Genomic DNA, 26,350 nt, shown 5'->3' with positions numbered 1-26,350 from the left:
CCAAGCAAAGACCTAAATAAGCAAACAAACGGCAGCTTCAGTCTCCACCATGTTCATTTCAAGGGCCAGCTAGTCTACAGAGTCTGATATCTGAGCTTCCTTCATGCTTGTGAAATGGACGGGGTGTGTGACATTGGCCTGATATTGGAAACGTGGCTAGTGAGCACCAGATTTTTAAATCGATGTTGTCTCCTAACTCCACAAGAGGGCGCAACAACTAAATAGTGACCAAGCAGCACTGTGTTATATTGAACATAACTGGCTGTTAGCAAAAGTGCATTTAATTTGAAATTAAAGTGCTTAAAATGATGGAATTAAATATTTAACCACTTAATGTTCTCTAATCTTAAGTAAAAAGTAAATGAGAAAAGATAGTGTTGCACAGTATACCAGTGCCACGGTACTACTCCGGACTCAAGCTTAATAATACAGGCAGTAGGCCCTAACACAGTGTTATACATTAATTACAATTGTATTTACAGTAGTATTATTCCCCACGATAGCGGTGGTATTTATTCGAACTCAACTCACTCGAGAAGCGGCATTTGTGGCTTAGACTCTATCTCAGTTATTTATCTGAGAGCTAAGATAGGGGCTTTTCCTGCTGTATTTTTTGTGTCTTGTGCAGGAGCACTTTGTCTTTTATTCGCCGTGTCAATTTAAAAAGAGATTTAGCCTTTAAATACATGTCTGGAAGGGGGGGGTCACGTGACGCCATGCAAGGAGCGGACATGTGAGCGACAAGCTCTGCGCACTTTGCTGAATTTTCGATTATTCTCATGTTATAATCTGGTGAAATTTGATACACCCAGTTACACATTTGCCCTTTGTTGCAAAACATGGCAAAGAAGTCAAAATCCTCAGGCTCTGGAGACATTAAAAGTCACTTACATGTTCAGGATGAAAGCCCCGACAGGCCTACAGACCGGGGACTCGATTTGGATGGCGCGGCGGGAGAAGGAATCCAACATGTCGGTGATGTTGATGAAGATTCTTGCTGACTAGGAGGATCTCACTGTAATACGTCGATCGATTACGGTGATGGAAACAAAATTCTCTGAGTTAGCTACAAGAGTGACTGATGTTGAAAAACGAATCGATTTTCTGGAATCTTCGGAGAGGGAATTAACCGCTAATCCGCCCGTGACCAAAGTTGATTTGGAACATCTCCTTGAAAAGCTTGAAGATCTTGAGAATAGAAACCGCAGGAATAACGTTCGAATTGTTGGAATTCCTGAGCATGAGGAGGGCAGAGATATGGTGAAATTTCTAGACGAGTTTTTCCCCGAGTCTGCTCGACATAACAGGCCACAATTTGGAAATCGAGCGAGCTCACCGAGTCCCAGCTCACAGATCTGCTGAGGGAGACAGGCCCCGATAGATTCTGGCCAGATTTCTGAGATCATCCGATAAAGATCTTGTGTTGCGCCAGGCGAGGAGCAAAGGGAAGCTTTCTTGGAAGAACCATAATATTTTCTTGTTCCCGGACTTTGCGAGTTTGACAAGAGAGAAATGCGATTGGTTCAAGGAATGCAAGAAACTCTTACATCAGAAAAAGATTACTCGTTTGCTCTAATGTTTCCTGCCAAACTGAGAATAGAAACGAAGGTTGGTCGCAAAGTATTCTCATGTCCAAATCAGGCAATATCTTTTATAGAATCAATGTCTGAGTAAACCATTGGATGTTTCTCATGTGAGCGGGCCTAACTCGCTGTACTTACTCTTGAGGAAGCTGGGCGACATTTTTTTTTTTTTTTGCGTTGGCTCTGCCGTGCGGCTGGAGCTTGTTTTGTGAATAACACTTTCCTTAAAGAAACTTTTGCATTTAAGTTCCCGGACAGATTGAGAGTGGACACTATGGATGACCGCAAAATATCTACATGCTTACACAAAGGATGTCTTTTATAAAGCTGACGGATTGTGTAAGTCATGGTATATACTTTTATGCAGCCTCTGAGTGAATTGACTCAATCATCCGGGGAACCAGGATGCCGGTTTTGTTTCTTTTTGTATTGGTTCCGCCTAGCGGCTGGAGCTTGTTCTGTTGAATAACGTTCTTTTGGAACAGCTGTTGATTCATCTGTTCCGTTCTTCGTGCTTACTCCTCCTGCTGGCTTTGGTTTGTTTTGTTGAGTTTTTTTTTTTTTTTTTTTTACGAGACATTGGAATGATTACGTCATCCGTTGAACTCATAACAGCCAGCTCACTGATCATTCGTTTGTTTGTCTGAGGAATCTGAATGATTTTATATCAGCTGGAATTTGTTTTGTGGAAGATCACATCTTTGAGACAGTTCTGTGAATGAATATACACATTCTTTGTGTTCATTCTTCCTATTGACTGGGTTTATTTATAAGTATTTTCTATGTAATTTTGCCTCACAAATTTGTGAGGCAAAATTGAGCAATCCGATGGCAAAGTTGTTGTGGGGACCTGTGGGCGTTCATGGGCCTTTTGAGTTTAGAGGGATTGACACCAGTTGGCGCTGTCGTGCACGGGGTTAATGCGCACGTTCTTTTTTTCTGTTTGTTTTGTTCGCCTTCCAGTGGCCCAAACAGGGCATTAAGTATTTGGGGATTTTATTCCCAGCAAATTTGTCTGATTTAGTTAGTGTTAATTTTGACCCTATAATAAAAAGTTTTTCGAGCGATGTCAGCAGGTGGGCTTCATTACATTTATCGATGATTGGAAAGGTTAATGTTATTAAAATGAATTGTATTCCAAAATTTAACTACCTGCTACAATCTCTCCCTGTAGATGTCCCCCTCTCTTATTTCAAGGAATTTGATAGCATAGCGAAGTCCTTCATTTGGAATTGTAAATGTCCCAGATTGCATTTTAATAAGTTACATAGGCCGATAGACAAAGGAGGGCTAGGCCTACCCAAGATTTTGTTTTATTACTATGCGTTCAGTCTCAGAAATTTGGCACATTTGTCACTTCCACCTGAGAGAGCCCCTCCCTGGTTTGTTATTGAACAGGCAGTTCGTGCCCCTATTTCACCATTACAAAGCATCTCTATCAAACTAATCAGAAAAGTTAAGTTACACCCCATTATTTCACATTTACACTCGGTATGGACTAAAGTGTCCAGATTGTTTAAATTGGACACTTATTTAAATGCTGCCTCGAGCATATGGCAGAACTCAAGACTGTGTATTGGCAAGTCTCCTTTCTACTGGCCGGAGTGGATTGTGAGGGGGGTTGCTACACTCGGTGACCTATATGAAAGTGGTGTGTTGAGATCATTTGAAAACTTGGTCCAACACTTTGGGATCCCCAGACCTCAGTTTTATAGGTATTTACAACTGCACCATCTGCTTTGCACTATTTTTGGGAGTAGCACACATCCCCCTAAGGAGGCAGATGCCTTGGGAGAGGTGATTGCGGCTTTTGGAAAAGGTCGTGATGCATCAGTGTACTACTCCCTGTTAATTCATAGTATGGGGGACGGAGCCTTAATTTCTCTCAAGAGAGTATGGGAGAAAGATTTCAACTTGGCATTGGAGGAAGGAGTGTGGGCTAAGATTCTTAAAAACGTTAAGTCTGCATCTAGTGATGCAAGGGTGCGTCTTATACAATTCAAAATTTTGCATAGATTTTATTGGACCCCCTCTAGACTGTATAGGCTTGGTCTTAAAGGCACACCCACCTGCTGGAGATGCCAATCGGAGGATGGAGACATGGCCCATGTTTTTTGGTGGTATGTTGAGATCCAGAAATTCTGGTCGAAGGTTCAGAATTTTGTGTGCAACGTGGTGGGCACTCAGGTTTCATTTTGCCCCAGACTTTGTGTTCTGGGCGATGGGGCGGTCATCGATGTGGGGGATGGCCATATAGGGAACTGGGTTCTGACATGTGTGATGATCGCCAGGCAGGTTATTTTGAGGGGTTGGAGGTCAGCTGGTGCGCCCTCATATCCGGAGTGGTGCACGGAGGTGGGGAGGGTGGCAGCTTATGAGGAGGTGTCATCGGGAAGACGGGGTGGCTTGGATAAGTTTGTTCGGAAATGGGGCAAGTATTTGGAGTTTTTGGAGGGCTCTTGGGTATATATGTATATGTATTTATGTTTGTATATGTATGTATGTATATTGACCACAGGGTTGTTTTTTTTTGGGGGGGGGCGGGGTCGGGGAGGGGTGGTCGTGGGGTTTGAATGTTGATTTTTTATATATATATATATATATATATATGTTTACATTTTATTGTAAAAAAAAAATAAATGTCTGCGTGCTAGCTTTTTTTTAGCACAAGAATGCAATTGGTCTGAAGTCATCGTCAGCAATAGGCACACATCCAAAATTAGAATGCAAAATGTTTGCATTCAACTGTGCATTTTTAATTTAAATTATTAAGGACAAATTTACAAATTTTAATTTTAAAGCTTAACTACTCAGTCCCCATTGAATTTCATGGTATGGTAAAGGGCAGTGTTCACATTCTTCAAAATTTCTCATCTTGTGTTCCACAGAAAACAGAAAGTCATACAAGTTTCGAAATGACATGAGGGTGCGTTAACTCTCTAACGGCTGTTCAAAGAGGTTGGTATCTGTACTGTTACATATACAACAGGCTCTGTTACATGCATATTTAGGCATTCATAATAAAAGTAAAGGAATGCTCTATGTTCAATACATTAAATTTGTTGATTTAACAGTGTTGTTAAAATGGAGTTGTAAATGTAAAATATAAACGCAATGATGTGCAGAGAATTTGGATGACCCTTTTATGTATATGTGTTTCATTTGTAATTAATGAATTATTTGTTACATTATGAATTTACTGTTAATCTTTGTTTATTCAAGTTAGAGTGTATTATTCCTACAGCCAATCCACAGTGCAGTCAGATGAACTCAACTTCAGAAGTGGCACTGGCACTGACATCATCGATGAAGTTCATGTAATATCTTTAAACTCTAAGTACACCACTAAATGACTGCAGTGGGCTGAGCGCCCTCAAAGTGTGCTTCATTTGATGCATTACACTTATTTTAGTGCACAAGATGGAGCAAGAAATGCAGCTCTGCAACTGCAGTACACAATGCTTGTGAAACTTGTGGTTTCCTCTGCTAAATTATGTCATCACAATGTATCCTTTGAGCTGCAAACTTGAACATCATAACCTACCTGGGCTACACTGCTTTTAACACTATAGTCTTTCAATGATGCTATATTAGACTAAAAAAGCATGAACTTTGAGGTTGATATATGCAGTCTATACATGAATTGCACTGCACTACTTTGCACCACAAAATCTAAGTCAGTCCGTCATCTATCTAGATAGATCTGTCTATCTATCTGTCTGTCTGTCTGTTTGTCTACTCTGTCTGTCTGTCTGCCTTTGCACAAATAAAGTGATAATGGATGCACCAGAAACTAAACTTTAAAAAAAAAAAAAAAAAAAAAAAAAAAAGCCTTACAAGGTTTGAAAGTGAAATTTAATAACTACAAGATGGGGTGGGGGGATTATAAATGTATTTGTGTTGGTGTTAACACTGAAAATAACCTAAAATGAGAACTATTAAAGCTAAAGAGAAAGAAAGAGACATTCCACACACTGCTGAATATCACAGATTTAAAAACCTCAGCATTTAAAAGTCTTACAATCCTGACACAAGACACAATAGTGTTGTTTTTCAGATGAAGCACATGAAAGTCAGCTGGTCATATCTTAATGTGTTTTGACACTTTCTAGGTTATTAAAGACCCCATGAAATCCAGATTTTTCTGCTTTTAGTTCATGTATGTTAGCTTTTATGCCATCTTTAAGCTAGTGTACTCATTCAAGTTGAAAAATAAACAAAAACAAAAAACTAATTTGCAGATATACACATTCAAAATTTACAGTCTTTCTTTTCTGGCAAAAAAGGACTAAAAATATTGTTCATCTTGTATGTAGGGGAGTATACACATTTTTGTCCACTAAAATGCTTAGAAGCAATAACAAGGAGCAAATCATGGTTTTGCTGCACTGTGACTGAACATTACTGGCTGTATAAAAAAAGGAAAATCCATTCAAAATATAATGCACAACCTCCTTCAATAGAAATACGTCAACACAGGAAGGAAAATTCCATTCATTCAACTATTTCACATAGACTTTAATTACCATTTTTCTCTCTCTCTCTCTCTCTCTCTCTCTCTCTCTCTCTCTCTCTCTCTGTTTAGCAGATCTAATTTTTGGGGCAGTCCATAAGTGTACAAACTTTCTTTCTTCTCACAAAGCTTCATGGCCTCCTGTCAGTTTGTGGAACAGCTCTTCATTCAGGGTGTCACTCTGGTCTCGACTTCTTGTGGACATGAAGATGTACCCGCCGATGTACTCATGGACAATCTTACAATCTGCTGTCACACAGCTAAAGGCGATATTTATGTTCCCATCAAACTCAATGGCAACCTGACACAGATATGGGAGGGATTTATTACCTTGCAATATGGGGCCTTTGAAGAAGCTTTTGCACACAAAAAGTGTCAAATCTCATTGGTATAGAGAAATAGATTAAGATAGAAAATGCTATAGACAGATTACCTGTTTGATGTCCCAGTTGACATTCCATTGCCTCATGGTGTTATATCTCCAGGTTTTCACTACGTCTCCCACACCCAGGTCAATTCGGATTAAACGATTATTGGCGATGCCAAGCACCTCATCCTTGCGGCAACCCTTAAACCTGCATTCGTGTGGACAGATTTTTTTTTTTGTACATATAATTTTTGATCAGTTTTAATGAGTCAGTTGTACATGAAATGTCTTACTTTAATAGCTATCAATAATAATCAATGATCAGGACATGGTAATGTTTTACTCATGGATGTACATAATCAAAAAATATATTGTTTTCAAAACAGTTAAAAGTAAAGTGTGTGATTTTTTTATTTATTTTTTTTAATTTATTTTTTTATTATCCCATTTTCTCCCAATTTGGAATGCCCAATTCCCACTACTTAGCAGGTCCTCGTGGTGGCGTGGTTGCTCACTTCAATCCGGGTGGCGGAGGACAAGTCTCAGTTGCCTCCGCTTCTGAGACCGTCAATCCACGCATCTTATCACGTGGCTCGTTGTGCATGACACCGCGGAGACTCCGCATGTGGAGGCTCACCCCACTCTCCACAATCCACGCACAATTTACCACGTGCCCCATTGAGAGCAAGAACCACTAATCACGACCATGAGGAGGTTACACCATGTGAACTCTACCCTCCCTAGCAACCGGGCCAATTTGGTTGCTTAGGAGACCTGGCTGGAGTCACTCAGCACACCCTGGATTCAAACAAGTGACTCCAGGGGTGGTAGTCAGCGTCAGTACTCAATGAGCCACCCAGGCCCCAAGTGTGTGATTTCTTTGCCAAACGTAACTGCAAACAAAACTACATTTTTACATTTTCTGAAGAAAATTTAGCTTAAGTATTGTGTTATGAGTGGTCGCCATGGTGCTAAGATGTTCTGGGTGGTTCCTAGGGCATTTCTAGGGTGTTCTGGGTAGTTGTCAGGTGGTTGCTTACTGCCCCAATTTTAAAGGGCCCACCCCCAAGTCTCTATGATATCCTGGTCCCCAGATATGGTTTGGGTCCATCCTTTAATGTAAGTCTATGGGAATTTTTTTCAGATAATTGTTCTTTTACCAGGTAAAAATTGTAGTTCTGATCATTCTGAAAAGTTAGCTTACCACAAGCCACAACATTCAAGGTATCATTCATGTCACAAATGATTGTAACCAAGCTGTGCAAGTCCCTAACCGTAATTATGCAATAATAATAGTGATAACTGAAGTTAAGATCTTCTGTGAATAATGATTTAAATAATAAAAAAAGCTATTTTATGGATTCTTAAGACTTGGAATTTAGCCAATAGGCATATGGACTACTTTTATGGCACTTTTGTGGTGTTTTTTATTCATTTTAGGAGCTGGACAGATGTAGTCACTCTGAACTGTCATTGTATGGACAAGCACAGCATGAACATTCCTCAAAGTCTCTGCTTTTGTATTCCATGGAAAAATAACAGTATATGGGTTTTGAATGGCATGAAGTTGAGTCTGCCTACTAAACTCACCTGACCACAATATAGGAGAGCCCAAAATCAGGCAGAGCCTGCCAGATCTGAAGAAACCTCTGAATAGCATCTGTTAATGAGAGCTGAGCTACATTCTGATAGGCTTCCAGGATCCTCGTTGTGAGCTGAACAATGAAAAAGAGAGAGAGAGAAAAATAAAGAAAAACCAAACAAAGAGATGAGATGTCAAACTAAACAGTAGTAATCCAGTAATTGATCAGTTACCATTCAGACTGCAGTACCTGCTTGGGTTTGTACTTCTTCTGGTATCGTGGAGAGACAAGACTGTGTGTATTAATGCTGTCATCAGTCTGAGCTGTTTTATTACAAGGTGAGGTTTTCTGCATGGCCAGGAATGATTGGATACTCTGCACCTCATTGGAGAATGAGCTGTCTACTAAAGTCTTGCCTTTCGAGGCCAAGCGACATGCTGCCATCCATTGGCTGTACTGCTGTTCCTACAGAATAAGACAGAGATGTTTTTATGTGGTTTTTATAGTACTGTGACACACATGATTAGTGACAGACTGAAATACACTCACTTAACACTTTATTAGGAACACCTGTACACCTACTTATTCATGCGATTATCAGCAAATCGGATACGGGTTAGGAGTTTCCCCCCCATCAGAATGGGGGGAAAATGTGATCTCAGTGACTTTGACTGTTGCATGATTGTTGGTGCCAGATGGGCTGGTTTGAGTATTTCTGTAACTGCTGATCTCCTGGGATTTTCACACACAACAGTCTCATGAAGTTTTCTCAGAATTGTGACAACCCCCCCCAAAAAAAACATCAAATGAGCGGCAGTTCTGTGGAAGCCTTGTTGATGAGAGAGGTCAACGGAGAATGGTCAGACTGGTTCGAGCTGACAGAAAGGCTATGGTAACTCAGATAACCACTCTTTACTAGGGTCTGTTCACCACAAAGGCATTTTTGCGTCCATCTGCGCTGTTTCTTTTTATTGTTTTTTTATGTATACATGCACTAGACGGAGATCATTTTTCAGCATCTCGCGCATGAGTGCTCTGTTTTTAAGAGGCCGTGTCAAGTTAAAAGTTCAACTTTTAAAAACGCACCACAATACACCTGTTTTCTGTTCCATTCTTTGTGCTGCATCTAGCTTCTGTAACACAATAACGATAATGCAAAATAGCTTGTCCTAATGGACCCTTTTCACAGACCTGTTATGATGCGTTTCTGCCTTCTTTAACAATGTAATGTAACTTTTTTATATTTCCAATTTCCAAATATTAAGTGTAAATTTACAACATTGTGCTTTGTATTATATTACCCTGGAATAAGTTTTAAAAAATCAGTTTCCATAGCTGCGATGAGGCATCTGACACAGCTGTTGAGGAAGTGACAGAAAATTTGGCCTGTTTCTCTCTTCTTACTGCTGTTATCCAGTGCTATATATTTTTATCTTCTTTTGCAAAGCTGTGAAAGCGTAATTGCTGATTTTTTATTTTGCTGTTGGAGCAAACAGGTAAGCAAAAATGTAATTTGTTGTGGTCCCCCATTCACCACCACTATGACGGCTTCCGCTTCGCGAACGCTGACATGTGAAAAGGGTCCATAGAAAATAAGCAATATATAAGCAACTAAATTTGCGCATTGTTTGAAAGGAGAGATTTGAGAAAGATGCGGTGTATTCGATAAATCAGAAAAATACTCATGATGAATCAATTGTCAAAATAGTTGTTGTTTGCAGCTCTACAGTCAAGCTGTTCTACACAGAGGATCATTGACATACCTGCTCACAGCGCAGGTAGGCCTCATTCATTCCCTCCGGTCCCGGGATCAGCAGCCTGATACAAAACTTCTGCTCGGCAACACTCACATCAGGGGCTACTTCACAACCTGTGATGATGAGAAAGTCATTGTGTGTCTGTGCAGGTCATGTGCATACATGTGTTTGTATACATGTGTGAGAGATCACCTTTAAGGTTAATCTGTTGAATCGGCTCTTTACAGCTCTCCTCTTTACTCTTGTAGTAGGAGAGGGTTGTATCCTTAAAAGTAAACCAGAATTGTTTATATCCTTTCAGGGTGAGCCTCTTTGGCCTGAGAGAAAATAAAACCACAGGAGAAACATTAATAACATAAACCAGAATACCACAAACATTAAGTGTGTATGTGGTGATGTGAGCATGGCCGAGCAACATCTGTGGAGAGCGAGGCCAGGAAAGAAAGAACGGTAAAGATTGACACCTGTGGGAAATTATCTCTAACAGCTGTTCTGTGTTACAGTGAGAGCTGGAGAGGGATACAATGGGAGTCCAGAGTGCCAGAGGAGGGAGAGCGACGCACGAAACTGAGTTCTTGTGTGTGTGTGCATTTATTAAGCTGAAAAGCAAACCCATTTATGTTACACTGAAAAGTGTGTGAAAATAAAGACTTGTGTTGAACATTTACTTTGCCCTCGCTTCCTCCTTGAGAAAGTCAGAGACCTTGTCACAGTGGTGCCAAAACCCGGGAATTTGAAGGAAGTTATGCCATCATGGAGTCCTCGACCTTCACCGATCTGATCAGGACCCTCGCCAGCATCGACCAAACACAACATCAAACTCTGCTTCAGCTGCGCCAGGAATAGGAGCAGCAATTCCAGGTTATCCTTTAAGCTCAACCAGAGGACTGGCAGGTGCTACAGAGCTTGATACCCCAGGGGAATTCCACTGGCTTGACATTGGCCACCGTCCCCGCCATGACCCACTTCACTCTCGCCAAGTTGGGGCCAGAGGACAACCCGGAGGCATTTGTGGAGATGTTTGAGCATGCAGTGGAAGCAGCGGGATGGCCAGAGTCCCAGTGGGTGGTCCATCTGCTGCCGCAGTTGTTAGGAAATGCGTGGCTGGCGGCCCTGCAACTACCCGTCACCAACCTCCTGGGGTATCAGGACTTGAGGTATGCCTTCTTGCAACGGGTCAGCTGCTGCGCAGAGCAGGTTCTGCTGGTGGGGCTGCTGGCAGCATAACACGATGCCGCTGCGTAGTTGACCTGACTGACTGACTACCGAAAGGGATGCCAGAATGGGTCCAGTGCCACCGCCCGGTGTCGCTGGATGAGGTGATCCAGCTGGCTGAGGACCATATGGTGACATACTTGTGTGCTGGAGAGCCCTCTTCTCCTCTCTCTCTCTCTCCCTCTCCTTCTTTCTCTCCTCCCTCCCCCTCTTCTTCCCCTCTTCCTGTTCCTGTTCCCCGTAAACAGGGAATTCCTACCCCAAAACTGGTTCCCTGGTCCTGTGGGCCGTTCAACCCACTGGTTTTCCCCAACCCTCTCTGCTCTCCCACACAGGCTAGTGAAGGCATGAAGCGTGAAGTCTGGGCTGGTCTACTGGAGCAGTGGGGAACCTGGACATTTCCAGGACCAATGCTCGTGATGGAGGTGGAGACATTGGTCCAGGTGTCCGACGTGCCACAGGCCACCCCAATCAAGCAGGAGTGTACCGGATACCTGTGAGTTTTAAGGGGGGTACATATCAAGCCTTGGTGGATTCAGGTTGTAATCAAACCTCCATTCACCAAAGCTTGGTTCAATCTGAGGCTTTGGATACAAGCCAGCGGGTGAAGGTAAGGTGTGGGCACAGGGATATTCAAAACTATCCTGTAGTTTACCCTGTAAATTACAATTTCGGGGACAAAAGCATAGTGTCGAGGCTGCAGTTTGCCCCCGCCTCTCCCATCCACTAATACTGGGTATGAATTGGCTGACATTTACTATTTTATTAAGGGGAATGTGTAAGGATGGGTCCTGCAACAAAATGTATCGGTGTGTGGTGTGTGATTCACTGGCTGGAGAGGCGGTGCCAGGGCCGTCTATGTAAGCTCCACATCAGGAGGATGCAAGGGAGGGGGAATTCTTGGCTTCCCCAGCCCTAAGAGGATTCCCTGTAGGGGATTTCCCTCTAGTGACCCTTCAGCACGCCTTTGATCAAGTGAAAGTGATGGTCAATGCCTCCAGCCAGACATTACACTCGCATTTCCGTATTTTTCAATTATCAAGGATAGGTTGTATCAAGTGACGCAGGACATTCAGACAAAGGAGGATACAACCCAATTGTTAATACTGCAGAGCCATCGGGAAATGTTATTCCAGACAGCTCATCCGATGGCAGGTCACTTAGGGCAGGAAAAGACGCTAAACCATCTAATGGCCCGTTTCTATTTGCCGTGCATTCGCAGAGATGTTCGCAGATGGCGTGCGGCATGCCGTGAATATGAACTGGTGAATCTGCCGGCCACCTCAAGAGTGCCATTGTGCCCCCATCCATTGATTGAGGTCACCTTCAAAAGAATTGGTATGGACCTCGTCGGGCCATTAGAACGGACGGCACGTGGGCATCACTTTGTGTTGGTTCTGGTGGACTATGCAATGTGATATTTTGAAGCTGTGCCTCTGTGCAACATTTGTCAGTTAAAGTGTTGCGGAGGCACTCTTCAGAATTACTTCCCGAGTGGGGATTCAGAAAGAAATCCTCACTACACAAACTGTATGAATTATTGGGGATTAAATCGATTCGGACCAGCATTTACCATGCCCAAACGGATGGCTTGGTCAAACATGATTCATAAGTTCATGCAAGAAGATGCTCGAAATTGGGACAAGTGGCTCGAGCCCCTAATATTTACAGTTCGAAAGGTCCCGCAAGCCTCCATGTGGTTGTCACCATTTTAATTATTGTATGGGCATCAACTGCTCGGCGTGCTCGATGTCCTACGGGAAAATTGGGAGGATGGACCTTCAAACAGCAAAAATGAAATTCAATACATTCTTGACCTGAGAGCAAAACTCCACACATTGGGGCAATTAACACTGGAGAATTTGCTCCAGGCTCAAGAATGTCAAAGCCGGCTGTATAATGGGGTACTCGACTACGGGAATTTACATCGGGAGATAAAGTCCTTGTATTGCTCCCCACATCGAGCTCTAAATTACTCGCCAAGTGGCAAGGACCCTTTGAGGTCACATGGTGAGTTGGGGAAATTGATTATAAGGTGAAATGAATGAATAGGTGGTCCCTGTGACTTTGGTTCCGGTGGTTCCAGAGAGGGAGGAGCTCGGACCGGAGTTGAACTTAAAAGTCATCAATCAAATCATCCCGGTCACTTGTGGAGACCACCTCTCAAAATCCCAAATCACGGAGGTTGCCAGGTTGCAAGGAGAATTCTCTGACGTGTTTTCGCCTCTTTCTGGTCGTACGAATCTCATAGAGCACCATATCGAAACGACCCCAGGAGTAGTGGTACGTATTTGTCCCTACCAATTACCCGAGCACAAAAAAAGAGGTATGGGAAAAATTAAAGGCCATGATGGATATGGGGGTAATAGAAGAATCCCACAGTGACTGGGCCAGCTGGTGGTTTTGGTTCCTAAGAGTGATGGTGCGGTCCAGTTCTGTATGGAAGTCAATGTGGTATCTAAATTTGCTGCATACCCCATGCCTCAGATTGATGAGCTGCTCGATCAGTTAGGCACCGTTCACTTTTATTCAACACTGGATTTAACAAAGGGATATTGGTAGATTCCCTTAACACACATGTCTCGTGAAAAGACGGCATTTTACACACCACTCAGATTACACCAATTCATGACGCTTCCGTTCAGTTTGTATTGGGCCCTGGCTACGTTTCAGCGGCTCATAGACCGAATTCTCTGACCACACGCTGCTTACGCCGCTGCCTATCTGGATGACAAAATTATTTACGGTAATGATTGGCAGCAGCACTTGCAGCATCTGAGGGCTGTCCTGAGGTCATTGAGATGGGCGGGACTCACAACAAACCCAAAAAAGTGTGCAATTGGGAGGGTGGAAGTACGGTATCTGGGCTTCCACTTGGGTCACGGGCAGGTGCAGCCCCAAATTGATAAAACCGCAGCGATTGCAGCCTGCCTGAGACCTAAGACCAAAAAAGGAGGTGAGACAGTTCCTGGGGCTGTTTGGCTATTATCGCAGGTTTGTGCCTAGTTATTCGACTATCACCAGCCTGCTGACAGATTTGACTAAAAAGGGGGCACTAGATCCAGTCCAGTGGATAGAGCCATGTCAACATGCATTCATGCGGGTGAAAACTGCACTTTGCAGTGGCCCGTTATTGCACTATCCTAACTTCTCTCTCCCTTTTATCTTGCAGACAGACACACCGGACAGGGGGTTGGAAGTGGTACTGTTCCAGATGGTGGAGGGGGAGGAGCGCCCTGTGCTGTACATTAGTCACAAACTTTCACTGAGGGAGACTAAGCACGATAGAGAAGGATTGTTTGGCCATCAAGTGGGCGGTCCTCACCGTCCGGTACTATCTGTTGGGCCATGCTTTCACCCTCTGTTCAGACCACGCCCATCGCAAGGATGCCAACGCATGGATCACCCGTTGATATCTAGCTCTCCAGCCTTTTAAGTTTGAGGTGGTCCACAGACCGGGGGCACAGATGGCTGTGGCAGATTTCTTTTCTAGAATTGGGGGGGGGGGGGATTAATTCACAGGCCAGATGGCTCCCCGGCCTGAGTCGATGATGGGGGTATGTGGTGATGTGGGTGTGTTGAACATTTACCCGGCCCTTGCTTCCTCCTTGAGAAGAAAGTCAGAGACCTTGTCACAGTGTATATGACGGGGGTTGGAGTTTGTATCTTACCTGAATATTTTCAGGTAGTCGTGTAGTTCTGGTGCTGTCATTGTTTGCTGTGTACACACATTAAATGTTACAGAGGTTGACAGTTAATTTTAGATGACCCTTATGTGTAACTGAAAGTTGGCATATGCAAAGGCCCTGATATACTTCATACAAAATTGAAGAACGAACAGATGTGACGTCATTTAGAACAAAATTGGGCCAAAAAATCTGGTGTTTTTTAGTTTGTTTTGGTGGTTTGTAACAGCTCGCTTAGGCAAACTTTTAGGAAAACTAACAGGCTGCTAAACACCTTACTACCATTGGTCCACATCATCGATAGGTATGATCTGAAGCTTCACCTACTTTGTTTACGTTGTTTAGTCAGTCAAGATCAGTCAACAGCGTGCAGATTTATTAGCGAGCTGGTGCAAATTTACCTACATCTGTACGATCGTTCACGTAGAGACATTTTCCAAGACCATGTCATTGATTGATCATTGACATTTTTTTTATTTATTTTTTTATTAATCTCAAGAGGAATGAAATCTACTCAAATACTCTTAAGTGCCCATTCACTTATGTGCTATCTGCAGTGAAAGCCAATCACACATCTGCCCATAGTAAGATATGCCGGTCTTATCATAATTTTTTTTTGTCTGTGTTCTGCACATTAACACTCTTTTATACATCGATCTTTGCAGTAGTATCATTGTCATCATAAATTACAATAACAGAGTGCAATCGGCACATATGTTGGCCGCATATAGCGTGTTAGCTCAATAGCTCCAGTAATTCAGAATGTAAACAAGACAAATTACACATTATCTGCTGCATATATGTTACTTTAAATCATCATTGAGTGGTTAAAACAGCTTCTTTTACTGACCTCATATGAATTCTAATTATAGAATGAGGCATAAAGTCATTGATAACACATTTTAATGTCACATTAGTGAAGGTTTGTGGTGGGTGTCTGAATGTTCACAAACAGTATACCATTGCTCGGCTGTTCGAACATATTTTTACCCCTGAATGAAGAACGAAGAAGAACTTCTCCGGAAGTATATAAGGGCCTTAAGTCAGCATGAAAATCAAGCAAAATGAATAATGTTAGCAGCAAAAAATATGAACTCATTAATTTCTAATGCATAGGGTAGACCAGGGCTTATTGTTGCATGGGTATATTGTCACAAGGGCTATATCTCTGTAATTATAAGTTTTTGAGTGAAAAATCCAAAACAAATGTGTTTTCTCAAACAGTGTTTTTTTATGCTGATTTCAAAGCCCTAGTTCTGAAGTCAAGATATTTACATTGGAAGAAACCAGCAAAAACAAAGACTGTTTTGCAGGAATATAATATGAAAGCATGTGATTGGTTTGTGATTAGCTTGATGCTCTAATCATTTATCATGTGAATATTTGTTAAAGTAAAGAACATGTTTGTGCTTTGAAACTAACCAGCATGTCATCAGCACTGCTCTCTCCATCCATCTTCACCTCCAGACACTGAAGAGCCAAATCTAAATCTTCCATAGCAGGACATGAATCCACAAACTGCTCCGTCAGCGACACTTTCCCAATGTGGTACTGGTGTGATCACACACACAAAGATCATACAGAACCATTCATACATTCAGCCCAGTTGTGATTAGATTATTGTTCATGTGTATGAGAAGCAGGTAACTGCTCTCCATCACTTTACCTGTAAAGCAGCAAAGACCATCATCTCCTCCTCTGTGCATTCAATCTCCTCCAGCAGAATGGCCCATCTCGCCTGCTCGTACAGCTGTGTCAGACGCACCGCGTCACTCTGATGGAGAGATACACATGTTTCTCTTTCATGTATTTTTATAAGGAGAAAAAAGACCAAAGGACCGACATCTACGTATATGGTCTGCTGATATGATTAACAGAGGGGAAAAAATGACAGATAGTGAAAGTCACATTATTTGATAGTTTTAACTCTATTGTGTGTAATGCAAAATAAATTTTAGAATAAAACAGTTTGATTTGCCATTTTTTTGGGTGAAATATCAGCCAACGTGCATGTCTCCATTCATCACCATTACATTGTAATGGATTATGGTAATGTACATTGAATTGTACCTTAATTTTGCTTTTATTGAAATTAAAATATCATGCTTTCTCTGTCTGTGAAGTACTTTCTAAAATGTTTTGTGCAGAAATGCTATGTTTATGAGAAAGCATGTTTTCTAACAACTTTCTTTTCAACCCCATTGTCTGATGTTTTATTGCAAATCTTTTTTACATCATATTTGATTGACATCATCAAAGACTTTTTGAGCACATACAGAAGCAAGATTCTTTATAGTCTATATTGGTATTTATTTTTTTATCTAATATATATACACTATATTGCCAAAAGTATTCGCTCATCTGCCTTTAGACTCATATGAACTTAAGTGACATCCCATTCTTAATCCATAGGGTTTAATATGACGTCGGCCCACCCTTTGCAGCTATAACAGCTTCAACTCTTCTGGGAAGGCTTTCCACAAGGTTTAGGAGTGTGTTTATGGGAATGTTTGACCATTCTTCCAGAAGTGCATTTGTGAGGTCAGACACTGATGTTGGACGAGAAGGCCTGGCTCGCAGTCTTCGCTCTAATTCATCCCAAAGGTGCTCTATCGGGTTGAGGTCAGGACTCTGTGCAGGCCAGTCAAGTTCTTCCACACCAAACTCGCTCATCCATGTCTTTATGGACCTTGCTTTGTGCACTGGTGCGCAGTCATGTTGGAACAGGAAGGGGCCATCCCCAAACTGTTCCCACAAAGTTGGGAGCATGGAATTGTCCAAAATCTCTTGGTATGCTGAAGCATTCAGAGTTCCTTTCACTGGAACTAAGGGGCCAAGCCCAGCTCCTGAAAAACAACCCCACACCATAATCCCCCCTCCACCAAACTTCACAGTTGGCACAATGCAGTCAGACAAGTACCGTTCTCCTGGCAACCACCAAACCCAGACTCGTCCATCAGATTGCCAGATGGAGAAGCGTGATTCATCACTCCAGAGAACGCGTCTCCACTGCTCTAGAGTCCAGTGGCGGCATGCTTTACACCACTGCATCTGACGCTTTGCATTTCACTTGGTGATGTATGGCTTGGATGCAGCTGCTCGGCCATGGTAACCCATTCCATGAAGCTCTCTAAACACTGTTCTTGAGCTAATCTGAAGGCCACATGAACTTTGGAGGTCTGTAGCGATTGACTCTGCAGAAAGTTGACGACCTCTGCGCACTATGCGCCTCAGCATCCACTGACCCCGCTCTGTCATTTTACGTGGCCTTGGAGTTGCTGTCATTCCCAATCGCTTCCACTTTGTTATAATACCACTGACAGTTGACTGTGGAATATTTTGTAGAGAGGAAATTTCACGACTGGACTTGTTGCACAGGTGGCATCCTATCACAGTACCACGCTGGAATTCACTGAGCTCCTGAGAGCGGCCCATTCTTTCACAAATGTTTGTAGAAGCAGTCTGCATGCCTAGGTGCTTCATTTTATACACCTGTGGCCATGGAAGTGATTGGAACACCTGAATTCAATTATTTGGATGGGTGAGCGAATACTTTTGGCAATATACTGTATATATATATATATATAATCAACTCTGTTATGGGACAATAATAAATTTTTTTATTATTTGTTTTTTATTTTTTATTTTACAACATACAAAAATATTGCCTGTAAATAATGTGGCGTGATGCTAATTGATAGTTAAGGCTATTATTAACAATTTTTACACTGATTTGTGAGAATCTTTGGCAACATTCAGTATATACAGCTAAAATACTCAATAATAACAAAATGCGGTAACACTTTTCAATAAGGTTCCATTTGTTAACATTATTTAACAAAATTAGTTAACATGAACTAACAATACTTCTACCATTTTATTAACCTTGGTTAATTTCAACATATAGTAATACATTTTTAAAATCAAACGTTGTATATGTTAACATTAGTTAATGCATGAACTAACAATAAACAACTGTATTTTTATTAACTAACATTAACAAATATTATTAATAATATATGTTTAATTGTTAGTTCATGTCTAATGCATTAACTAATGATTGGAACCTTACTGTAAAGTGTTACCCAAAATACTATGGCCAGCTATTATGAGCAATACACAATAATGACTACCTGTGGTATGATGTCATGAAAGGTGTAGTATTTGAAGCGCAGAAGGAGTTTGTCATTTTCTTTGATCCCTTGTTTCAGAAGTGAACGGGACGAGTCCAACCACCTGGAGCAAAAATGAAAAAAATGTGACAGATATTTAAAATGTGGTTGTAAAAATGCCTCACTTTTTCACCCTAAAGTGAATTTAGTGGCCCATACACTGCACACTTCCATCACTGCTATTAGTACATTTGCTTACCTGCTGTTAACTTGTGCTTTCTCCACTATAGTTGTCGACCTGTACATCTTCGCAATGTTTTCTGGTGCTGGTACAGGCTGACTGACGGACAGCGTCTTGTACACAGCCTCAGATTCAGGTGACTCAGCAAAGAAAGCAGGCATGCCACTGCCAAGCTTCAGGATTGTGCCTGTAATGGCACAAATGAGCAAATATAAACAACTGTGGCACACAGTGACATTTTAACAGTAGACCTGCTTTACATGACCTTTTACTGTATTGATACATCTGAAATCTACCTGTTTGAAGTAATCTCAGGTGCTAACACTATAACAAGTCTATCAGGAATGTATACACGGACAAACAGAAGTGCATACTGTATTTTAATACCACCTATGTTCAGTTGAGTGAGCTCAAGTGTTTATATTTTTAATTGATGTGTATTGGTTTGGACTACAAATGTGCAGGTATTTCTCACTTGAAGGAAGTGGTGCGCATGTGATGTCATACACCTCTTCCTCAACACCTTTATCTTTCTTTTTCTTCTTCGCTTCCACTGGCCAAAGGAGGGATAGTTCCTCTGGATGGCGAATATCTAAAGGAAAGATATCAAAATCAGTCAAATCCAAGTGTAACGTGCATTCATTTTCACACATTGAAGTATGTCCATTTAGTCATCTGAATTTTTAAAAAACTGTTTGAAAAAAAGTCAAAACATGTTTTCCTATGGTTTAGAAAAGCTGCCATGGATCCAAAGCCTGACGCTGACCATTCCTGAAGTTAAAATGATTCCATATCATCTTTGTGTCATCATTGGACTGTCTCCATAGTGATTTGGGTGCAAAACAAACTCCACGCGAGTATGTGTCACAATTCATAACAACCAAAGTATGTGTTGCATTCTCAGCACCACCACATGAGGTGCTATAGCAAGAATTAGTATAAACAGAGTTCTTCTATGGTTACTTTTCCCATTCAGGTCAACTACAGGGTGTTTCTCAATTCTCAGAACGCAAAGAATGAACTTGCGTTCTTATGAAGACCATTCTTACCAAGCTATCTTGGAAGAACGAACTCAGAAGGACAGGAGGACGCAGAACGCATCTATTGCGAGCTTTGAGATGTGCTGAGATCATCCTGTTGCGCAATTAACCATCACAGCTCATTTGAAACCAGTGAGAGAACTACTGGCATTCACACCGGTGACAGCCTTAATATCATCACACCAATGACAGCCTTAATATCATCACACCAGTGAGGTTTGTAAAAAAAGTCCTTGAACACTTGTTTTCTCTGTTTATTCCTGTATTAACATTATGCCCAAAAAAACAACAAATGTTGACGGAGTATAAAGACTCTCACGAGCTGTCAGACTTTCACGAGCTTACAGCGGGAAACTCTTGAGGAAAAAACAAAATGATAAATGTCCTTCATCTGCTACCGAGTTCTTGATTTCAAGGACACATCCGGGTAATTTCCTACGTTCTCGGTACTTGTGTTCTTGAGGATTGGAATCGTACTTCGGCAGTGGAAGAACGCACATTGAGAAACAGCCAATGTCTTGGCGGAGAAACAGTTTGAAGATAATCTGAGCAAGTTAGTTAAAGTTAAAGTAAAACTGTTGATATGTTTATAGCTAGCCATCTGAATAATAACATATCCGGTTCTAAGACCCCATAAAATAGCTTGACAAGCTCAGTTTTATTTCCTGTGTTGATGTATTTCCTACTGAAACAGGAAGCTGCTGCAGTCCATATTGTCCTTTTTTATTTTTTTATTTATTTAGCCAAAAGTCTTTAGTTTTCGTCACAGCTATGAACCATATTTGCTACATGCTATTGCTAATCAGTGACAGATGGTTTGAGAGGAAGGAAATGTTCTCATTCTAGAGAGTACCTGATAGGACAAAAAATTGCCCAAGAGTGCAAAATAAGTCATCAAAATTTTTGGTCCATTTTCCTGTAAGAAAGATTTTAAATGTGTGTATCTGCTTAAAGAAATTTTTGGTCAACTTTAAGAAGTACACTATCATAAAGATGGCCTTAAAACTAACAGTCATGGACTAAAAGCCACAAAACTCTAATTTTGATTTCATGGGGTCTTTTATGGCACAGACATTTGAAGGCAACTCTATATCCCCCTTGAGTACTGAGGTTTGTTACTGCTACAAAAACACATTACTTGCAATGTATTCATGTCTGAGACTGTTTACTTGCATAAAGCATGTTTCTGGCCTTATACAAATAAATAGTCTTGTCTACCATTCTCATCACTCACTCAGAAGTTTGCAGATGCCCATGACAGTACGGAACACAGGGCTGGAGAAGCAGGCTCTCAGCCGTAGCGTGGTGCCATTGGGCAAACCCAGCCGCAGGGGCTTGTGCTGGGGCGTGAGGCAGAGTCGGGCATCTGCATGAATCCCACATTTATCCAGCGTCCAGGACGGCTTCAACAACCACTGCTGCTTCTGTTCCCACCACAGAGCATGATCGGACCAATCCTTCTTTAATTCTACACAAAAGAAAATAGCGAAAGTTCACCTAAAAATTACAGTTCTGTCATGATTTATTCATCCTCATGGTATTCTAAACCCATGTGATTTTCTTTCTAAAATGGCACAGCCAGGCCCTGTCCTAAATGGCACCCTACACCCAGACTTTGGTGACGTAAGTGAGTGCAGAGTGATGGGGTGCTAGTCAACAAGGCCATTAGGGTGCATGAGTAATTAAAGTGTGCATTTGGGACAGACTTCAAGACTTCAATCAGATGATGCATTTTTATTATGTTTTTCATATACATTAAATGTGACATATTATTATTAGAAAAAGTCATGACATTGATAGTGTAAAGGAACACTTTGATGAACACTCACTCATGAATTTTTGTTTTTATTTAATAATTCCAAGCAAAACACTGACAATAAGACATTACAAATTTAGTTATAAACCTCTGAAATACAAAGCGCACATATAATAGCAAAAAATATATTTATAAATATTTAGAGAAGAAATAAACATGACCCAGACCCAATGTAAGAGAACATACATCTCACACATAGATCGCAAAAATAATTATATTTAAATATACAGCCAGACTTCTTCAGGTACATATCTCGCAGGTAGACCGAACGTTGCTATTTAAATATTATAATGAATCTTGCAAGCTACGGCTATGTGCAGGAACAAACTCTCTCATTTCTCATTTCTCCAAAGCCAATCAGATGAGCCAAAATGTAGTATAGGACTGCCTTTGTGCAAGCATTCCCTAGCGATCACACGAAAAGTGGAAGCAAACTTTGGTGTGAAGAGACCCTACAAATGAACACATAATTCATATAGGCCTACTTTTTTTTTTTTTTTTTTTTTTTGTTAATTACGCACATTTAAGAGATCAATAGTTTGATCTATGCTGTATTGTTTCATCATGTATCATCTGACCATTTTTTTCTAGCATCTCACTTTGTCTCTGGCATGCATGCATATAAGCACCACATTGCTGTGGTTTAAATTTGACAGAATCAATTCTGAATTTTTGAGAATCGATTCAGAATCGTTGGAGAAAGAATCGCGATGCATCAAAGAATCGATTTTTTCTCCAGAGTGTCTATTTGCACCCAGGTGTAAATAACATCTGCCACACAGCACAGCTGTTCACACCCCAATAGTCTTTTGGAAACAAAGAAATTTACGACAAACTGCATTATGAGTGTTGCTTCAGTAGCGTTGGATGTAACGCTGGTGAGACTGTTGCTTTTCGATTTGGGTTCGATTCCGCGTTTGTCGCACTCTTTTTCCCCTTCTTTTTTCTGTCTACTCTCTTAATATTTTCTTTAATTCTATTTATAATAATGCATAAAAGTGAATATAACTGTAGTTTTACTACAGTAATATTGTAGTAACCATGTTTTTTGGTGGAAACATAGATTTGATGCAATTAACAATGATATTACTTCAGTAATATGGTGTTTATTTAGTAACCATGTTTCATTTTGTGGTTACTATGATTTTACTACAAATTACCATGGTGATACTATGGTTACTGTAGTAAAATCATTGTTAATTTTTGTAAGGGGAGGTTAGGGTTAGGTTTAGGGGTAGGGGTTGGTGTAGGGTGTCTGTGGGACTCTAAATAAACACAATAAACACGCTGCAGTGATGCCCCTATACTGTTAGTATTTAATTAGATGTGTAAATAGTATCTGCACCTGTGTGCACCAGGGTGCAAACAGCATCTATCATTATTATAATCAGGGTGCAAATAGCATCAACATTTTTTTCTCCCACCCCTATTAAAGAGTGTTGCCAACTTTTCACCACGTGGGACGCTTGAGCATTTTTTAAGGCTTCAGTGCGGGACATGATGCCTTCAATACGGGATGTTTTTGTTGCGTTTCACCGTCCGACCGGGAGTTCACCGCTAACATACGGGACAATCTATTGTACAAAACATGTGACGTCCCTTCTAATGAGGGAAAGTTGGCAACCCAAATCTTGAATGCACTGTATGTAGGCTCTGGCCAAATGCATAAAGTAATGTGAATTTGCCAGATTTGAATGTGCGGACAATATTGTATATAAGCTGTATGGACAGCCATTATGATACTTTGTTGTTTTGTTTATTTATTTATTATTAAAAATTAACAAATTAACTTACATTGTATTGAAAAAAAGCACCTTGGACATTCTGCTTTATATGTCCTGCTGAAGGTAAGTAAATAAAGATTTTTCGTTATTGGGTGAACTATCCTTTTAACTGTACTGAGAACAGTGATAGTACTAACGCTATTAAAGTCAGCGTGAATAAATAAATAAATAAACAAAATTAAAATCACAGTCAAGCATCAGAAACTCACGTGACTTTTCCACAACTTTGAGGATGACTCCGCCAATATGCAGATCTGAGGTGACACTGATTTTAAGAGGCGGGGCCTCTGGTCCCAGTTCCTCTACAGTGATTGACAGGTCCCACGCTGCCATTCTGTTTTGAATAGAGATGACAAAGAATGTCATATTTCCACAATCTCAACTAATTCCCTTTTTCTATAGCTCTATAGCCATTTTATCGACTTAACTTACATTCAGAGTTCAGAGTATGAACTCCAGAGGAGAATCAAACATACAGTAAGAAAGGAGTGCAATTTAAAACTATTGCTTTTGTCAAGAATTTATTATTATTAAGTCTCTGAAAATGCCCGTGTTTGTTTTTGTTTGTTTTTTTAGGTTAAAATGCATTTATATGGTTAAGTGTATATTTTAAGTAGGCCTACTTTGTGTGTGTGTGTGTGTGTGTGTGTGTGTGTGTGTATCACTTCTTTTGCTTTGTGTAGTTAACTTACATAAATAGTCCTTCTGATAGACAATTTAATCAAATAAAAAATAAAAAAATAAAAAATGTAGTCTTTCAATTATAATAATATGAGGTCATTAAACATTGCATAAATATAGCAAAATGATCCAAAACTAGACAAGGAAAGTTTGTCAAGACAAAACATTTGTTCATGAAAGTTTAAACAAATTTAAAAAGCTTTATAGAAGTTTAGAAGTTGTAGGCTTTGTATACTGTGAATAGACAGATGATAGATAGACAGATAGATATGATTTTCAAAATAATTAATCTCTCACTAACTTATAAATAGTGATAAACAGTTAAAGAAACATGCTGTGCAAGTAGTAATTCGATCAATGCCCTTTGCATTATTTCAATATACTCACACTGGAAAGAGCTGAAAAAAAAAAAAAAAAATCTTACAAGTAAGCCACAGATAAATTAAAAATCCTCTTCATTTGTGATATTAATCAATAATGAATTTAAAAAATCAACAGGTGAATCAGACAAAGAGTCTGTCCACGGTATCCTCACTAGGCCTGAAGGCCCATACACACCCAACCCTCCTTTTAATGCTCACCTCGACCATCACACTGAGCATCCCACCCTTCCTTTCAACTTTCTTTCACTTTTTTCTGCATTTCTTACCTTCTATGGTTGTGGTTCCAAAATCCGTCAAGCGATTTACAGGCTACGCCCTTGGTTTCTGGCACTTTCTATCTCAAAAACTTGTGAGACATGTGTTGTCACTTCCTCTTGCCTCTTTCTTTCTTTCCCCATTGAGGTTTTGCTCCGTAGCTGAGAGAGAATGGCTGTTCTGTTTTTTAAACTGATTCCTTAAGTGTCCAGCTGACCATAAATAGGTTTCTCTTCCTCTTCCTGTGATGGAGATCAGTGATGCTCCCCTAAACCGAAAACAAAACCATGCATACTGATACAGATTTATATCTCCCTTTTGTACATACTTTATTCATATTGATAGAAATGTGTCAGAATTTAACAAAATATTGTTAATTTTGCTCATCACATGGTTGTCAATGAGATCTTGCAGACTTCTGTGGCTGCTAGCTCAATACATCTTAATAAATTAGATTTTACTCAAGATTACTGCAGTAAACTGCAACATATCTATCTGTTTCAAATTTCTAGTATACAGGTAAGTATACAGTGCTCTCTGCTGGGTGGATTTTGTATCACTGTCATTTACACCTTTCTTTAGGTTTTACACCTAAACCTTTCTTTAGGTTTTACATCTAAAGAAACAATAACACTTTAAAATTATGTGAACTCAAATGAGACACCAGTCATATCAGTGACCTAGACAACACTGTTTTTTTCTAACTAAGGTGGGTTGCCCTTCTTCATGGCCGCCATGTTGAGACAGGGCCATCTTTGTCTTTCAATTCAATTGAGTAATAAAACCTTCATGCATCCATGCCAACAGGTGTCAGTATAAGACCACTAGTGCTGGGTAGATTACTTCTGAATTGTACTCTAGTACTGATTACAAATTACATGACTAAAATTGTATTTAGCAACATAATTTATTGGATTACATTTTTAAATTAATTTAATCTAATTGCTTTAAAGGGATAGTTCACCCAAAAATAAAACTTCTCTCATATAAATGAAAAGCATATAAAGGCAGCATAAATAGTAATCCATACGACTCCAGTGGTTAAATCCATATCTTAAGAAGCGATTTGATAGGTGTGTGTGAGAAACAGATCAGTATTTAAAATTGTCTTACTCTGGCAATTTTGGCAGTACAAACACTATCTATGTGTGGTAACAGATCAGACCAGTTATATTTGTGAATTTAAAAGATGTCACAAAAGCAAAAGCACATTCATGTACAATTTTATAAAGCAAAGTACAAAAGCAGACTTTACCCCACTAATGCAATAATTTCGGTATTTACAGTATGTGTGGATTATCGCTCCATCTTCAATGTAATTATTAGCTCGTATC

At 40.4% G+C, this 26,350-nt stretch overlaps 1 protein-coding gene across 3 annotated transcripts; it reads right to left on the bottom strand.

The window, feature by feature from the left end:
- Window positions 1-5,424: 5,424 nt before the first annotated feature.
- LOC127431121 (fermitin family homolog 3-like) lies at window positions 5,425-25,211 on the bottom strand. 3 transcript variants are annotated; one of them, XM_051681395.1, is made up of 15 exons: window positions 25,028-25,211; window positions 23,907-24,031; window positions 21,332-21,565; window positions 19,533-19,649; window positions 19,076-19,244; window positions 18,838-18,940; window positions 16,371-16,478; window positions 16,127-16,255; window positions 14,690-14,736; window positions 9,996-10,120; window positions 9,810-9,916; window positions 8,296-8,511; window positions 8,054-8,178; window positions 6,530-6,671; window positions 5,425-6,397 (listed from the first exon to the last, which is right to left on the bottom strand). In XM_051681395.1, exons 2-15 carry the CDS (start codon window positions 24,028-24,030, stop codon window positions 6,218-6,220), a joined length of 1,926 nt encoding a protein of 641 aa, XP_051537355.1. In that variant the 5' UTR covers window position 24,031; window positions 25,028-25,211; the 3' UTR covers window positions 5,425-6,217. The 3 variants fall into 3 exon arrangements, with proteins under 3 accessions (XP_051537355.1, XP_051537360.1, XP_051537367.1); XM_051681400.1 differs by lacking the exon at window positions 25,028-25,211 and adding an exon at window positions 24,960-25,027; XM_051681407.1 differs by lacking the exon at window positions 25,028-25,211 and adding an exon at window positions 24,766-24,912.
- Between the last annotated feature and the right edge of the window lie 1,139 nt (window positions 25,212-26,350).

Source organism: Myxocyprinus asiaticus, chromosome 3, assembly GCF_019703515.2.
Source record: "Myxocyprinus asiaticus isolate MX2 ecotype Aquarium Trade chromosome 3, UBuf_Myxa_2, whole genome shotgun sequence".
NCBI lineage: Eukaryota > Metazoa > Chordata > Actinopteri > Cypriniformes > Catostomidae > Myxocyprinus > Myxocyprinus asiaticus.
The sequence above is the reverse complement of the archived record's forward strand: the minus strand, read 5'-3'. Positions and strand labels throughout refer to the sequence as shown.

Bases quoted from the DNA above. Each gene is read 5' to 3' on its own strand.
- LOC127431121 (XM_051681395.1), bottom strand. From the start codon at position 24,030: ATGGCAGCGTGGGACCTGTCAATCACTGTAGAGGAACTGGGACCAGAG. The intron at 19,245-19,532 runs GTGAGAAATACC...GTGCCATTACAG, and splicing joins ATGCGCACCACTTCCTTCAA to GCACAATCCTGAAGCTTGGC. The intron at 8,512-9,809 runs GTATGTCAATGA...CTTATTCTGTAG, and splicing joins CCTACCTGCGCTGTGAGCAG to GAACAGCAGTACAGCCAATG.